At 38.4% G+C, this 18,362-nt stretch overlaps 2 protein-coding genes across 6 annotated transcripts; one reads left to right on the forward strand and one right to left on the reverse strand.

Moving 5' to 3' along the window:
• Positions 1–202: 202 nt before the first annotated feature.
• spice1 (spindle and centriole associated protein 1) lies at positions 203–9,584 on the reverse strand. Of its 5 annotated transcripts, none has more exons than XM_065258179.2 (18): positions 9,455–9,584; positions 9,119–9,230; positions 8,984–9,031; positions 8,753–8,899; positions 8,522–8,624; positions 8,324–8,442; positions 7,781–7,875; positions 7,582–7,676; positions 7,360–7,479; positions 6,372–6,637; positions 6,122–6,253; positions 5,925–6,033; positions 5,664–5,783; positions 3,357–3,700; positions 3,082–3,265; positions 1,720–1,801; positions 1,523–1,586; positions 203–1,411 (listed from the first exon to the last, which is right to left on the reverse strand). In XM_065258179.2, the coding sequence occupies exons 2-18, from the start codon at positions 9,209–9,211 to the stop codon at positions 1,358–1,360; spliced, it is 2,175 nt and encodes a 724-aa protein (XP_065114251.1). In that variant the 5' UTR covers positions 9,212–9,230; positions 9,455–9,584; the 3' UTR covers positions 203–1,357. The 5 variants fall into 5 exon arrangements, 4 of the variants coding, with proteins under 4 accessions (XP_065114251.1, XP_065114252.1, XP_065114254.1 ...); XM_065258180.2 differs by having other exon boundaries at positions 9,119–9,201; positions 9,455–9,576; XM_065258182.2 differs by having other exon boundaries at positions 8,522–8,603; positions 9,119–9,233; positions 9,455–9,575.
• A 702-nt stretch (positions 9,585–10,286) lies between these two features.
• On the forward strand, positions 10,287–18,362 carry shisa2b (shisa family member 2b). The gene is made up of 2 exons (XM_065259009.1): positions 10,287–11,320; positions 16,272–18,362. The coding sequence occupies exons 1-2, from the start codon at positions 11,017–11,019 to the stop codon at positions 16,850–16,852; spliced, it is 885 nt and encodes a 294-aa protein (XP_065115081.1). The 5' UTR covers positions 10,287–11,016; the 3' UTR covers positions 16,853–18,362.

Below are 18,362 nucleotides of genomic sequence, written 5' to 3' on the forward strand. Positions count from 1 at the left end.
TTTAGTGTAATATGATTTTTTTTACATACATTTTTACATCATTTGTCAAAGATTATTTAGGAAACAGAGCTGTTTTCAGCATATGTCAGGACAAATATTACAAAAACGCATTAAAGTTTACATTTAGAAATAACTAATAAAATATAATTTTATTAGTTATTTCTAAATGTAAATTTTAATGCGTTTTTATTCCACATTTTTTAGGAATATATTTGAATTTTCATTTAAAAAAAAATAGTTACACCAATTGACGCAAACCGGTTACACCACATTGACATTTTTGCAATTATCCCCTTTTTTTATTATTACGCTTACATGGCATCAAGGTGGATAAAATATTTGATATTTCTCATTCTTTGGTGCATTTGGAGGTTACACCATTTGACACTTTCAGGTCCATTCAGTCTTAACATTCATAAAAATTGTGCAAATGTAATTTTTTTTATTGCATAAAATTAACATAAATACAATACATTGTGCATTAAAATAAACCCGATGCATGCTTTTAAAACATGTTTTTTTAAGAATTTAGAATTTCTTATCTTGCCAAACCATTTTTTGTCACTGACCCACATGCAGTTTCATAGATTTTATATTAATTGAGAAGTTACATGGCATATTTGTACTAAAAATGTATTGGTTACACAGCAAGATTATTTAGTGATAAAATTGTAAAAATAAAGGATGTCAGATGTAAAGAGATTTGGCAAGTACAAAACTTTTTCATACCGTAAATTTGAACAAAGACTTAAACTACTATCAACAAAATGAAATAGTATTGCATTTTTAAATACTTATTTTTGCAGCGGTATTATGAACTGAAAATCAAATGTGTACAACACTTCTGATATTTTTAAGCACCAATGTGTCACATTGTGGGTTGTTGATCAAAAAAATTATGCCAACACAATAAAGTATTTCATTATCTAAAATTTATTGCGGCATTGTGAACTTCCTAAAACAAAGAAACAATACATTACAGTGTGTTTCAGTCAGTCAGTGTGTTTACATGCACAATGATATTTTGAGTCATGTAATCCTTATACTTCATTTAGCACGTCTGAAAAACATCTCTGAGTGAATGTTATTTCTCCAAACAAGATTAATATTACTAATAATATTAAATATATAACCATCACAACACAGTCCTGATTGTTTATTCTCTAACCCAACCCTATTCTCATGCATTTGTGAACAAAATGAGATTAACAAACACACACTAGGGACCCTCATACTTCTGATGTTAAAAAACATGAGCCATATATGCTGTGAAGGAGACCTAAAACATTTAAATGGGGATGCTAAAGTGATTGTAAATGTAACATTTTCTGTAACTTGTCCTTTTGCTGAACTCAAGTTATTTGACATGAGCAGACAACGCAAACCAGCCTTCTCTTTTCACCTTGCCCATCTGTCAGAAATGAAAGAGAAATTCTGTCATCGTTTCCTATGAATGTATTTAGTTTAGACAAATAAAGATGTGTGTGTGTAACAATAAGACGATGAATGTGGAATTACGGACCTGATTCTGAATGCTCTGGATTTCCACGCTGTCTAAACTTTGCGGTGAAACTCTTTCAGCTGACCTGGGAAAAAGAAAAACATTTGTGTTAGGTTGATTTGAAAAGATATCGGAGAATTATAAAAACACCTTATGGATGCTTTAGTATTACGGTGGCAGAGCAGAACCGAACTGTCTACTCTATTCCAATAACTCACGTTCTGCTGCTTCCAGTGGACTGTGGAGAATGGTTCCTCTCAGGACGTGTCAGAAATGGTTCTGCAGTTAACCCTTTAACAGCTGAAAAACATTTATCAGTCAACATGTGATCCTATCTTTGAAATCAAGGCTGAAGTCTCTCAATTTTTAATAAGATTAAGAGCATTAAAGTTTGATTTCATATTGATTTCAATCTTAATATTAGAGATATCAACTAAGGTTATATTTTCACAAAATGTTCTTTCCATTATGTAGAATGATTTTATGCAGAGGACTGTAAATCACAAAAATATGGGGTTTAAAACATTTAGTGATCCGACCACAAAAACCATGAAGCGAGTTTGATTTGTAGTGTAAATATACTCTGTCCTGACGCAAAAGTTTTAATTTGATGTACTTAAAGGTACACTGTAAAGATTTTTAGCGCCATCTAGTGGTGAGACTGAATTGCAAGCAACCAATGGCTCAGTCCACAGTAAAGTCTTCAGGGGGTCCACTTGTGGCGCTTTTCCATTGCATAATACTCCACGGTTTGGTTTAGCTAATTTTTGGGGGCTTTTCCACTGGGTGCAGTCCATAGTACCAGATACTTTTTTTAGTACCACCTCGGTCGGGGTTACAAGCGACCCGAGCTGATACCAAAACAAGACTCAAAAACACTGTAGATCGCTGAGTGGTCTAAGAGAATCGTCACTACCAGCATCATCGCTGTAATGTTAAAGATTAGCTTTACCTTAATGCTAGCTTGCGCTGTCTCGAGTAAACCTGTTGTCACCTGTGCTTTGCTGTAAGTTCCCAAACTCCCTTTTAGCGATGAAAAACATTCACAGATTGAGAATTAGGAACATCATAACAGGTTTTTTCCAGACATGCAGTTTGTGGCACCACATTCGCGACGCACACATCCACATATATGTTTAAATGCAACAAAAATGAGACTCAGTGGATCGCGTCGACTGATGCCACGGGTGTTTGTACAGAAACTGTAATGTGAGACTGAGGTAGTGATAAACCCGATGTGCAAACATCTATTTGTGGTGGTCAATTTTAATTTTGTGGCAGACTGAGAAATAAATGAATGTATAGGAATGTACAACAACGCTCTCACTTGTATGATGTCACAGCAGTAGGCAGCGCAAATATAACAACACGCCTATTATCCCTCCCACTCTGAAGTGTTACTAAACTCAATGGAAAAACTACTGACATAGTCAATTATTTATGTAGTCAGAAAATCCAAACCCTTTCTTAAAATGGACAAGTCATAGGAAATGCCAGCATTTGTCTCACCTGACCATATATGATCATATTACCCAAGCAGATCTTAATACTGCAGAAGATGTAAACGGGGTCACACGCACCTGTATGAGTGCTGATGGAATGAGGTGGTACTGGAGAAATTGCAGGTGAAACTCTGAGGGACGAGCTCGGTTTCTGTTGCTCAATGAGCTCTAGTAGTTTAGCTCGAGCTTCTGCGCTTTGTCGGTTCAACTCCTGCAGTTTCTGTTCAATCTCTGTCGTTGAAGATCTCTGTACACAAACAGCCTAAACAAAATGCATGCGTAAGTTACAAAACTGCCACATCCAAGTGGGTTCATTTCAAGCTTTACAGATTGCCCCCCCCCTCACATTTTACCTGCTGTCTAAGTGGTTGCTCTGTACAGGGTGATTCTTGTCTAACTAGAGAACTTGTTGTGGTCAGATGCGCACTCTGGACTCTCGATACTGAAGCTCCAGTTGGAGATGGGCGGCTTTGATCCAGCTGGGCCCGAATATCTGCATTGTGACGTGTCAAGCCTACCATCTCTCCTATCATGGCATCCTGGGAAAAATAGTCCAGAAGCGAAGTGGGGCGTGGCAAGCTGGCAAAGGAGGAAGGAGAGCAGGGGATGTCCAAGTCCTCAAGTGAACTTTGACTTCCTGCTGCATTGCAGACGCCACTGTAAGTCAGCGGGGATATGAGCGAACGTGGATGAAACACTGGGGGAATTAAGCAAGATATCAGTGAATCATGCTCTTGTTCATGCTGAGTCATTCGGATTCAGCTATTTTTTGGCAACATTTGTATTTGTGGGGACAATGGCTTCAAACAAAGACCATAAAAACTAAAAACACAGTTAAAAAAATGATTTAATGTTTGAGGGCTGATAAAAAAGTACACAGAATCTGTTAAACTTTCCTATCATATTGGTACACGTTTTATATAAAGGGATACTCCAGCCAAATGTCAAAATCACCCCATGGTTTACTCACCCTTAAGCAATCCGAGATACACGTGTTCATCTGAAATATTATGGACATATTTGGAGTTATTTTAGTGAATGTCCATGCTTTTCTAAGCTTATCCACCTTTTTCTCAAATGCGGAAGTAAGTGATGTGACATATTTTCTTTTCTGTCCGAGACTTCCGGTTCAATAGCTAGCCGGTAGAAACCAGTGTAGTGGGAGCACGCATAAAACATGATTTCAAAAGTTAATATTTACCACACCTGCCATGTATGAACCAGTGTGAGGATGAAATTAAGAAGTGGCTTGATGTATGAAAATATTCAATCATTTGGTGTTGTTGATTGGAGGTGACGGGTCTTCAATCCGCAAATATAAAAGCACAGAGACATACCAGTATCTTTACAATGGGAAAGCCAGTCAAGTGTTTGTACATGGATTTTACAAAGACTTCATGTTTTTAACTTTTCAGAGGCTGGTTTAAAATGTCACAACTGCCCCTCTGTTGTGAGGTTTTTTTAAACTGCAATTTTTACTGGACTAGTTTATGGCGACACGTCAAGCTTCACGCGGTCCGACACAGTCAGCAGTATCTTTCTCATTCAACACATTGTAAGTTATTTGAACAAACCATAATAAACATATTAAACTACTACACGTACTGAGTATTGTTTTTGTTTTATGAAAATATTATTACATCGCTTCTTACGCAAGTGGAGACATGAGCTTATGAAATTATTTGCTTACTTTTTAAAGAATTTGCTTTTTCATTTAAAACGCTCAAACCATTACGAACTATTATAAACATTAACTAAGCAGATTATGTTGTATATATTCTGTACTGTAATCGCATTTTTGTAATATTATATAGTAGGAGAATAAATAAATTCGCTAAATCAGCATTTTTTTTTTCAGCATAATATTAGTTGTTTTTAAATAATTATTGTAATTATTGTTTACTGGCAGTTTCTAGGAAAGGTTTTACTGCATGGATTTGTAAATACAGATCATGCGTGCATGTGTGCCACATACACATTCAGCTCTTGTGCATGGATTATGGTTAAAACAAATGATTTACTGCGTTTGTACTAGCTATTATGTCAACCCCTAACTGCACAAATTATGTCGGTCTTCCTGGATTTCATAATAAACATTAAATAGCCAGTCAAAATGGCCACTAGTGTCCTTCGCAATAGACTACCATTAGCTTTAGTGGCTCACCAGAAGTCATAAACCGGAAAGCTCAGAGATGGCGGCGACCACATTTATGTCAAGAAACAGATGGATAACGGTAGAAAACAGAAATCAGGGAACAACTTTTGACTCTAAACCCCAAAAAAGTGCCTCCTCACTATGCTAAAACTCTCTCGTGAATTACGTAAGTCCAAGATGGCATTGTTACCGGAAGCTAGTTATTAAAATTTATCAAGTTTGAAATATGCATTTTTTTAAAACCAAATCGCATCGATTACCTGCAAAATACCTTTATTAACCCATTGGAGCCGTGTGAACTACCTCTGTGAAGGATGAATGCACTTTTTGGGGGGGGGGGGGGTATAAGGTCAGAAGTGGTTCCCTGATCCCTGTTTTCTACAATTATAAAATAACTCCAAATATGTTGTCTGAAAAAGATGGAGATGTGTATCTCAGATTGCTTGAGGGTGAGTAAATCATGGGGTCATTTTGATATTTGGATGAATTATCACTTTAGACTGACCTGCAGGGGGCAGACCATCTCGTTGCCGAGGAGGAGAGAGTAAAACGGCTGTAGTGATGGTGTCCTGTTGCTTTGCACGTTGATCTTTTTCAATACATCCAGACTCTTCATACCTGCCTGCTACAAAACACAACGTACCCATCTTTATTATCTCCTAAGATTTTCAAGCATATAAAAATCATGAAATCATATAAACCGGTAGGGACTCTTCAACACAGTTGTAACTTTGATATTTTTAAATACAGAGTTAGCAATACTTACTTTGAGCTGTGTTGTCCAAGATCTTAGTTGCAGAATCTGGTTCTCCCATAACCAGGACTACAGCATCCAGACGCTGCTCCAGTTTAGATACCTGCTGCTGAAGCCTTGCCTATATGGAGGTGACATATATATAAACATTATCAATAATAATCCATTAACTATAATATTGCCTGAGACTGAATAAAGTCCTGGCTCACCTGTAGGGTAGCGGTCTCCTCTCTGATTGTGAGTGACTCCACAGTGAGGGCATCAATCAAAGCCCTCTGTTCCTTCACAACCTCCTCAAGCTTTCTTCTCTCCTCTGCCTCCTTTTGAAACTCCTCCTCTTTCTGTGTTTTATGTAACAATGCATTATAATATAGACCTCATTTGACAGACTATAAAAACTACATTTACTTTACACTAAATCACCCAAATTATTTGGAAAGAATAACCCGACTAACTCACTTTTCTGATATGACTTGCCAGACGCCCAAGCGTAGATACTAAAGCCACAGAGAAGCCGGTCAGGCCCTGTTTCCCCTGATGAGGTTCAGCTTCAGAGTTTCGAGGGTTCTGGGGTTCTAGAGAGTCCAGCTCAGTCTCTACTTGCTCTAGCATACTCTGCAGAAGCTCCAGACTAGACTGGTTCCCTGCCAAAGAACTCAATTTTGTGCCATTCAGACTAGTGGGATTTCCAGTGTGCCCTCTACTGGTCAATCTAACCTTAGGACCTGAAAAACAAGATTGTTACTATAATTTACGTAATGATAGCTAACAATGTCTATAATAAGATTTTATGTTTACATTGTAGTTATTTACTACAATGCATTTATCTTATATGCTCCTATTGCGTTTGTACGTAGCTTCTCTATGTGTTTCAAAAGCAAGAGGTGAGCAGTGGACTGAGCCTTGGGTTGCAATTCACAACCTCGCCACTAGATGCTGCTAAAATTTACACACTGCACCTTCAATGGTTTAAATATAGAGGACAAAGTCTAAGTATAGGTTACCATACTCAGCCTTCACATCACTTCCCTTAACATTATGTAGTACTGTTCATTTTACTTAAAAGGGTTCCCACTCGAAGTCAAGGGTCAAATATCCTGATAAAAAAATATTCTCGGAATTTCCATTACCTATGTCCGGGATGCCGTGAGCATGGAAAATGTAATGTACATCATAAGTTTATAAAAATTAAGCTTAAATGCATGAAATGAATAAACAGTGCCAATAAACGGACTTTTAAACTGTAGCCTCACTTGAAATCATTTTAATAAATGTAAATTCCATGACTTGGACAAAAAGACCTTTTAAATTCCATGATATTCCAGAAATTCCATGACCTGTGGGAACCCTGACTTTAGGACTAAGTATCCTGTATTCATATAAAACTCATAACCAGCTACCAAATGTGTACAAGCATTATTTGTTGATTCTGTCAGCAAAGCCTCACCTGATTTTGAGGAAGCAGACTCAGGGTTTAAAACCTGGTTAACCGAAAATGTAGACTGGTTTAAATCAGGTTGGTTCTGCCTGGATTTTATCCGTTTTACAGCCATTGTTGCATTAAGGGCTGGGCAAAAGAAATACAGATGTTAAAAAAAAATCAAGACCACAACATGATACAGATTATGACATCACATGTAATCTGGTGTAAATAGTGTGAGCATCCTACCAGCCTGGTCTTCTGGATGTCTTGTCTTTGGTAGCTTCGGCTCCAGATTTTCTGAGCCACGTGGGAAAGACTTAAACCTACATTTATTTCTCTTCCTGAAAAAACATTTACATAAACTTGAACAGCTAGTTGATGACACGAGTCACAGCAAATTGAATTGACACAGGTTTGCCAGAGATAAATGGGCATTACTTCATACCTGCGCATTTCAGCTGCATAACTGCGGTGTACTGAGGTATCCTGGACTTCTTCATCATCATATTCCTCTTCATATTCCTCCAATTCATTTAAAGCCTAGAAAAGCAAAGCATATTGAGCCATGTCTTCGCCTTACACATCCTGACATGTCACTGGTCCATAGAGAGTGGTATTAAAATGTCTTCTTTAATATGATTCAGGAGTGCTTGTCTGCTTTCAGCCAACTTAAAGAAATATAACAAATATATGTGACCCTGCCTGTGAAATCCAAGCGTAAATCTCAATCTAATAATGAGATTAGGAGCAAAGTTTGATTTCACTCATTGACATGACCTTACTCAGTCAATATTAAAGATATCAAGGTTACATTTTCACTGAATGTTCTCTACATTAAAGTCTCTACATTATTTAGGGGGATTTTTTTATGTATCATTCATTTAATAGAGGCTTTTTGCCAATGCGCTCGGAATGACATAAGGATAAGTAAAAAAACTTATTTTTGGGAGAACATATATTTTAATGCAGATATAAAGCAAGGCAGCACCTGTTGATCCATCATAGACTGGCTGAGCAATGACAGTTGTGTTGGAGGATCCGGTCTTTGATGAACAGGAAGCTCAGAATCGGAGTCACAGTCAGGTGCTATGGTAATGGTGGGAAACCCTATAATACAACAATTTGAGTGTGCATATACATACTACTATAACAACAAAAACATCTCTGTTGCACAAGCATGGACTACCTGTGCGCCGATGGGGTGCATCACCAAACAGGTCTTTCACTACAGCCAAAGCTCTGTCTGACCGTTCAATAACATCCCGCAACTGGCATTGATCAGAAAATACCTTATATAAATAAATATAATATAAATACATAGATTCATTCTCAGTAAATGAGTGCTTTTCTGTGATCATCTTTTAAATAAGCTAAAAATGTTGGTATAGACAAATCAGACTGGTTTAAATGAACAAACCTCTCTGATGATGTTATGTCGGGCTTTATCAAGTCCTGCTGGGCTGGGGGGTTGATTCTTCTTTCTCCTGCGTGATGATGCCTTTTCTCTTAATTCCCACTGTGCCACTACCCTGTTCTGAGACCTGTGCATCTCACGACGTCTGGCCTGAGAAAGACGATTAACAGTTTTATTATTAAATGCATAAGAACACTTACAAATTCACAAACTTGTTTTAATCAAACTACTTACTAGTTCCTCTGGTGTGGCTTTATGCACTGAAAGATCATTGACTGTGCTCTAAAAGAAAACATAGACAGGAAAATGTAGACAGTTTTGCTAAAAAAAAAAAAAGGAACTTAGATTATGTATAAGTCTGTTTCTTACCACCCATTCTTTCTTGGGTGCAGACACCTTCTTAGTTCGCACTGGTCTTCTACCCGGACCATACAAATGACGGTTCATCCGCACTAAAGACATTTTGCAGACAAATAATACACTGCTGGACAAAACATACATAATTTTTAGTTATCGTTAACTGCTGAAATCATTATAAAACTTCACTTAAACATTGGAAACACACAGAACCTGAGAACTTGGGACAAACATTTATTTGTTGGCATTAAAGCGACGATATCAGATTCGTGCTAGCATTCTTGCTAATCGTTCAATGCACAATGGTCAGCACAAGTTTAATATTATTAATAAAAGCATATGACTTACTTTATATGAGACTTGTTTAAAACAACAACAACTGACTAGCAGTGCTGCATTCGTTTGCTTTTGTTGACGCTGTAGTACTAGTAACAGAAACAAGGAAGCGTTGATAAAGGAACATTTAAAAGCGCCGCTGGACCATATTTCAAAATAAAAGTCATCCGCGTGTTGGTGGAAAATAAAAGAAAAAAATAATATTGGAATACGATCACATTAGCATTTTTTGCTTTCGTACAACAAATTGTAAAGTTTCTAATATCGCATAATATCGTTACAGATTCAAATAAACGTATAAACGTTCGAAATAAACGTATGTCGCCATTTTGACCACCAGAGTGCGCTGTCGACACGTTTCAGTGACAAACCATACTGCGCTTCAATGAAGCGGCATAGTGAACTTGGATAAGTTTATCTTAAAGAAAAGGGTCTTTATGTGGCTAATTATATTTAGGAATATATAAATCTGCGTGGTTTATATAGTGATTAAACTAGCTTTATTTGACTTTTAGGTACTTAGTGAGCTTCCTAGGTATAGCTTCCCATTTTATTCACACAAGCGATCTTTTAGACGTAATTGAGGGCTTCAGTGATGTGAACCACCGGCGAGCTAAACGCATTACAATACTGTGTTTCGTGCCCTTTTGTGTTCAGAGATCCATAGGGACACCACTAAACACCCGAAACGTCAAGAGACCCCCGCCAACATACAATGACACTTGTTTGTACCGTGCAACTGGCAGAGATGCGCTACTGCGCATGCGCTGCTGGACGGGTGGGCTGCTACCCTTTGGATGAAGGAGAGTTGTCAGTGGATCACTCTCAGTCTATCAATGCCAAATCCTCATCATGGATCCTGTCTAGCATATTGACAGCTTTTTTCTGCACATTTTGGAATAGTTGTTACAGTTTTTTTTATATATATATTAACTGGTCTTCCAGAAACGCCTTAAAAGTAAGTCGTAAATCGCAAATGGATTAATGTGGGAAAAACTTTTTTTAATTGATTAGGGAACACAAAGACTTCGTAAGAACACACGTTTAGTGACTGAACGTGTGAGTTACAAGTAAAGTCAGTGTTGGTTTTTTCATATCTCTGGGGAAGATATTTGAGAAGTGTATACTTTCTGGCGACATGGACAACCATTCTTCCGCAAAGGAAATCCGTTCCGAGTGGGATTGATGCAAAGTTAGTCTAAGGTCCTGGAAGTTTCTCACGGGAATATGGGATATTGTGAATTTATGATTTGTTTGCAGCAAAGCGCATCTCACATGGCCTTTATGAGTTGTAATGCATGTCTGCAGCATAATATTCAATCTGAGACACAGCTACTGAAACTTTTGTGACGACCGGTGGGAAACAGTGGATACTTGTCTGAAGCAACTCTGCTGGATCTATTGAATTAACATTGGAAATTTTCTTTCCAATGACATTTCCGACGTTTTCCCAAGTTTGGTTTCTTTTTGCCACATCTTCTCTTCATATTATCTACATTTCCCAGTCAATCACTTAACGGTCTAACGCAGAGAAGTACTTTTTGCAATACAGGTTGTCTGTGGCTTGTGTTAGGATGCGGGGATGCACGGGATTCCCGGTGGCCGTCGCGGCGGTATTCACACTTTTGACTATCATTAACGTGAATGCAAGTGGGGAATATTGTCACGGTTTCCACGACTCACAGGGTAAATGGCGAGATGGCTTCCAGTGTCCTGAGCGCTACGACAGCGCAGGAACGATCATCTGCTGCGGGAAATGCGAACTCCGGTACTGCTGCTCCAGCACAGAAGCACGACTGGACCAGGGAACATGTGATAATGATAAGCAGACACAAGACACTAACACGGGGGACAAGGATAACAAAAAATCAGACGCGGGTAAGCCTACAGTATCAGTTAGAATAGTTTTAACATAAATGATACAATTACAGTGGCATTCGAAGGTTGTAAAGGTGTACGTTGTAGTAACTGTTATACTTTGTTAAAATAAGATATTATGTTGTATTAACTTTATGATTTGCTAAACTTTAAGGCTACTTTCGATTGTAAGGTTTAAAACACCATCTAGTTATTGTACTACTTACTATTGTAAATTACTGCAGTAGGGTTTTTTTCCATGTGGGATGACATTCGCTGGCGCACAAATCAATTTTGGAAAAAATAGTTTAGGTAGCCTAAATCTTGTCCAAGACACTGCACTCCTCTGTCTGAATCAAATTAGGGCGTTATAAAATTACCGTGAAATCGGATTTACAGAGTTAAGTTTAAATGGTTTAATTCAGTAACTTTTGGAGCATTGGTTTGTCTGTGCACAGTAATGTAAGTTACCCATTATCAACCCACCTAAAACTGTTTTGTGTTCCTCAGGCGTTGTGCAGGCAACGTAAAAGCCCATTAAATAGACGAGGGTTTAGAGTTACCCATGTCCGACGGTGGTTAAACAAATGCTTTAACCTAATTTCATTTATCTGCAAGAAGCAATCTTAAGGGTTAAATGACATTGCTAGGTAGGTTTTGACAGCTGCAGTTAAATTGGCATCCAAATTGGTAACTCACCGGTCGCTCACTCACAAATGGTAAATTGTACTGCGCACGGTTATAAATAGCCGCTGTTTGTCCTAGCTGTAACCAACGCACGCGCGCAGACTGTATGTCTGCACGCGGGATCCAATCGTCCGGTTCCCCACGAGGATCAAGTTCAGATTTAACCGGATTTACAGTGCGCTATGCTGACAGCCTTGTTCATAAAAAAGCTACCCACTCTGCGCCTGTTCATCGTGATAGCACAAAGTGTACTTCGATTGTATACATTTTTACATTTTAATGTAGCTAATGTAGCTTTACTACAATATTCTGTATTAGGTTATTAACTATAATGACCTTATAAACAAGCAAGTACTGTAGTAAACTTCAAAATTTAAAAACAGCATAGCATCTATGAATTTTATTCCATTTTACTAAATGAATTACTAAACTATACTACAGTATTTTTGCATGGGTGAGATCTATGCCGTGTAGTTTGTTACTGTGTTGCCTTTTGACAGTATTTTTCATATTGCAGAATGTTTTAAGCCTAATATTAGTCAATAATATTCTGCCACAACATTGCTGTAAGAGAAAGAATGGTTTGCCTTTGAACTTTGCAATTGTAACAACTTATTTATGACCGAATAGAAAAAGCAACACAGAAAGGAAACTTTTTTAAACACTTCTAATGAGGCATATCTGAAAAGCAGGAGGAAACTGCAGTTGGCTACGGTATGTGGGCATGGGGTTTGAGTTTGACAGAGCCTGTCTGGCAGTTGAAGACTTTGGCTCCACTTAGACAATAATGCAACAGGTGTGAACTTATGTTAAAGGGCCCCCAAACCTTTTAAGGACAAGAGAGGGGCCTGCACGGGCAACACATGCTGCCATTCTGCATTGGCAGTGAACTTCGGTTTTACATTCATTGGATCCTCTGTATTAATCTAAATACAATGATTATCATATGATGATACAAAGATGACAAAATGACAGAAAGATGTGTGTATTTTTAAATATGTTTAGTCTTATTATACACTGAACGGTAGGGGCGGTTTAGATGAATCTAGGACTAGGCCTTATTTTTATTAGGTCATTTAAGACGTTTTTACAAACATAGCTTACAAAAACACTACAGGTGTGCATCTTAAGACAATGTCACCAATATATGTTAAAATTGAACAGGATAAGGTGTTTTTAAATTAAAGCATCCTAAACATCCCTGACTAGGATAAGCCCTGTCCGGGAAACCACCCCTAAATGTTAAAAGAGATAATTCACCCAAAAATTCTGTAATCATTTACTCACCTTCAAGTGGTTACAAATCTGTATCAATTTCTTTGTTTTGCTGAACACAAAGAAGGATATTTGTAGGGCTGCATAACAATTAATTGCGATTAATCTATTGCAGAATTAAAGTTTTTGTTTACATCATATATGTGTGTGAACTGTGAATAATAATTGTGTATATATAAATATGCGCACATGCATGTATAATTTTAAGAAAAAAAAATATATATATATATTTATATATTAAGTATTTATATTTAATATAAATTATACATAAATATACACATGTAGATAGATACACATGTAAACATTTCTTAAATATATACATGCATGTGTGTGTATTTATCTATTCAAAGTTATTATACACAGTTATACACATTTATGAAGTAAACAAAAACTTTTTTCTGCAATAGATTAATCACGAATAATCGTTATGCAGCCCTAGATATTTGTGATCAAGCAGGCAACAGGAGCATCATTGACTTTCATAATAGGAAAGAAAAATACTATGGAAGTCAATGGTGCCCCAAAACTGTTTGGTTACAAATATTGCTCCTTTGTGTTTAGCAGAACAAAGAAGTTTATACAGGTTTGTAACAACTTAAATAAATAAATGATGACAGAATTTTTATTTTTGGGTTAATTGTGATACACTTAAAGCGTCTGTTTTTCGTGATCCCATTTTTCAAACTTTAGTTGTTATAATTAGAAAACTCAAAAGTTCAATTCCAAGCGATAAATTTTCTTTAACAGAATTAGTTTTTGAAGGACTACAGAGAATAGACGGTTTGGACTACAGCTCTCTACTTCCCGGATATATGTAAATTGTGTAAAAAATACTGAGTTTTTTTACACACGAAACATGAACATGTTATATTGTTCACCGTGAACACAATAAAAGCTTTGAAAAACAGGACCTTTAAAGGTTACTTTCTACATTTTTTAACTTACTGCTAATACTTTACTTTTTTGAATCTGAAAAAAATTCTTATCACAAAGGAAACTTCATATTACACAGGAACAATAATTCTATGGAAATAACCTGTAGCATAACAGATTGACTATTGTTTTCCATCCACCTATCTGTGAATAGGGTGTTTCTTTACTGCCAAACAACTACTGATCCCCAAAACATGCAGGCAGACTCAAAGCTTGCCAAAAGTCAGGTCATTTACCGAAAAATTCCACTGTTAGTAATAACCACTAAAGCACAAAAGACCTCCTGTAAATATGACTCCCCTGTCATTTATTACACAAGCAATGCCCAGCAATCATATCCTTGATTTAATAATGTATAATAAAAATTGTTGTTTTGGCTCCATAACTGGAGTCTGTTTAGCTCCTATAATAAAATTAAAGCCAAATTATATGGTTATTATGGATGATTTGATTCAGCTCAGTTAAAGAGAGTGAGACATCTGATCAGACAAAGGACTGATCTGAAACATTCATTGGATGTCTACGAGTAATTCACCTACTAAGGTCACTTTTAATATGGCGTCTTGACTGAGTTCTCTGACTGCATGCACATAAGCAGGCAGCAAGGAGAGAAAGGTCACCGCTGGTTGAAGCAGATTAGTACAGATCAAAACTGCGTTAATAAGTGTTAATGAGGGTCTCTGGTCCCCTGAGGACAGCCTACTGGTGCAACATCTCGCCTTTCATTCTTTCTTAATCCCATCATGGGCCAGCAGGTTACCCATTTGCAGAGTAGAAACATGTGAGGGCTCTTTTTTGTTATTTAAAGACACATGCATTTAAAATCGAATAAACTTGTGCCTCAGCACTGTGGTTGCGCACATATCCGTTTCTTTAACAGGGTGACAATGCTATAGGCGACAAACTTGCTTATTGTTATTAAGGTGTGAAAGTTACACTACCCACATCCTCGTCTTTCTTATGGCACTGGAGGCACAATTGCTTTGGATGCAAACTGGAATTCGATCCAAAATGTGCTTTCTAAAGAGAGGTGAAAACATTGCTTAAGGGTCACACACAAACAAAACTTCCCCAAGTCCTCCATGTTACCATGCAGCAGTGTTTTTGTCAATAGGGAGGTCGGATTTGCACTATGTAACATAATACTTTCTAGTATCAATGGCGCTGAATACAGCTGGATGGCCTAAATACCTAACATTACGAAGGCTGTATAACTTTGCATTAGGGGTCCTCATTGTGGGAGGCATCACAAAAGTGCTCATTTTCCTGTAGCTCAAATGGTAGAGCGTTGCATTAGCTGTGCCAAGGGTCATGGGTTTGATTCCCAAGGAACACACACACAAAGTGATCAAATGTACACCCATCTAAAGGATTATTAGGAACACCTGTTCAATTTCTCATTAATGCAATGGTGTAATGGTTCTTGACACACTTTAGGCCCCTTAGTGCCAATTGGGCATCGTTTAAATGTCACAGGCTACCTGAGCATTGTTTCTGACCATGTCCATCCCTTTATGACCACATGTACCCATCCTCTGATGGCTACTTCCAGCAGGATAATGCACAAAGTTCGAATCATTTCAAATTGGTTTCTTGAACATGACAATGAGTTCACTGTACTAAAATGGCCCCCACAGTCACCAGATCTCAACCCAATAGAGCATCTTTGGGATGTGGTGGAACGGGTGCTTCGTGCCCTGGATGTGCATCCCACAAAATTCGATCAACTGCAAGATGCTATCCTGTCAATATGGGCCAACATTTCTAAAGAATGCTTTCAGCATCTTGTTGAATCAATGCCACATAAAATTAAGGCAGTTCAGAGGTGAAAGGGGGTCAAACACAGTATAAGTATGGTGTTACTAATAATCCTTTAGGTGAGTGTATATCTTGAATGCACTGTAAGCATCTGTCAAATGCATGCAAGTAAATTGCTACACCTCCTTCATCTAGAGATAAAAAGACAAATATAGAGACTTGGATCAAAAATGTGATTTTCAATTTGATGTTTGAAAAAACATCAAATTGAAGTAGAAACCAATTTTTTGGTCATAATATTTCTTCTTCTCTTCTGCAGTACCCATCTATGTCCCATTCCTCATCGTTGGCTCCGTCTTTGTGGCATTTGTATTGGTGGGCTCCGTAGTTGCGGTGTGCTGCTGTCGATGCCTACGGCCCAAACACGAGCCGTCATCGGGCGGCGGGTCTGGAGGTGGGTCCAGCAGCGCCCGTGTCCTAGAGACCATCCCCATGATGGCCAGTACGGGCACATCGCGAGGCTCCTCCTCCCGCCAGTCAAGCACCGCTACCTCCTCCAGTTCTTCAGCTCCTCCCAGCGCACCTCGCCCTGCACCCGCCCCTATGCTACGCGCCCAGGCCTCTTGCTGCTTGCCCCCAGATGCCAGTGTCTATGTAAACATGCCCACCAACTTCTCCGTACTAAACTGCCAACAAGCCACTCAGATTCTTCCTCACCAGGGGCAGTTTTTGCATCCACAGTACATTGGTTTTGCCCACCCCGTTTCTCCTCCCCCTGGTTTCCTGGACCCGTCTCAGGTGGGCTACCGGCAATTGCAGTCTCCGTACCCCCCACCCACTAGCGTGGCTAGCGTCGCCAGCATAACTGGCGATCAGAAGTACCCTCCAGTAACCATGTGAGTGAGTTAGCGGAGGCTGTGAGTATTATGGGATGCAGAAATACCATAATAGTGGTGGTGAGCAATCAGTTCAAATTGGAGTCACAGGAGGAACACAAACAATGGATTAGTTCGGAGGAGCAATGACGGGTCATGCCTTGTTTGCTAGGCCTTCAGAAAACACTGCCTTCATACACTTTATTGTTACACTACTACACAAATGAGACTCTCAGACTGCTACTTTGTCAAACACAAAGCTGTTTCTGTGACATAATGGACACATTCAACACTTATAAAGGATTCAGTGCTGCCAAAAACGTGTAATGTGCCTTGAAACGTGCTAATGGTAATGCACTATGAATGTGTGAGCCTGTAAATGTTCGTGTTGTTGCAAATGAAGTGTATGTGTGTATATGCAGTGTATATTTGTGTTGTGTAACCATACATGTGCGTGACTGTATAGGTGCGATGCTTTATGAGATGCGGTACATGTGAATACGTCTGTGTGTGTGCGCGCAGTGTGTAATGGAAATCACAGGTGCTTTAATGGGAAAAGCAGTTCTGGCTCCCCGATGGATGCTTGACGTCTAATGAAGTGAACACAGGCAGAAACACACACACATGCACATATACACACTCGCATACCGGGGAATTCATTTTGTGGAACCAAACTCATTTTCAAAGCCTTGTAGAGAAAATACACAAATATGAAAGAGCTTTGAAATATGGTTTGGATAGGACTGCGTGTGAAAGTGGATTAAACTGTGTTGCTTTGTGTATAGCTGCGATCAGTGGTTTTCTAAAAGCGGCAGAGTAAATTACGCACTAAAAAACTGTTTGCCAACTGTTCTCCTTCAAGTCTCTGACTCGTGAAAGAAGTGTGTGTGCGTGTGTGCACGTGCGCCACCTTTCCCATTTTTAGCATAAGATACATTTAAAGAGTACTAGAAGGTTTCAAAAGGTGACAGATTAGCACAGTGTTTCTCAAATCCGGTCCTCTCGACCCCCTCCACCTGATTCAGCTCATCAGCTTGGTGTATTAATTAATAGAGGTAAACAGGTTTGTCTGACTTGCAGACCCATCGGTGTGTGACGGCACAGTCGCGTCAGTATGTTGATCGCTCTGCGTGGCGCCGCATGAAGTCAAGCAAGCCTTTTATGGAATAGGGCTGATTAGTTAAATTTGGCCTTTTTTATTTAGAGAGACAACAAAAACATTCTGGAAGGGGGCTCGCGTGGACTGGAGTTGAGCAACTCTGGGTTGGGAGAAAGGAAAGTTTCTGACTTTTCTTTAACAGAAGTTCATCAGACCTTTCACCTTTTTCTTAAAGGATTAGTTCATTTTCTTAAAAAAAAATCCAGATAATTTACTCACCACCATGTCATCCAAAATGTTGATGTCTTTCTTTGTTCAGTCGAGAAGAAATTGTGTTTTTTGAGGAAAACATTCCAGGATTTTTCTAATTTTAATGGACTTTAATGGACCCCAACACGTAACAGATTTAATGAATTTTAAACTTGCAGTTTCAAAG

The sequence above is a fragment of the Paramisgurnus dabryanus genome, chromosome 22 (assembly GCF_030506205.2).
Source record: "Paramisgurnus dabryanus chromosome 22, PD_genome_1.1, whole genome shotgun sequence".
Taxonomy (NCBI): domain Eukaryota; kingdom Metazoa; phylum Chordata; class Actinopteri; order Cypriniformes; family Cobitidae; genus Paramisgurnus; species Paramisgurnus dabryanus.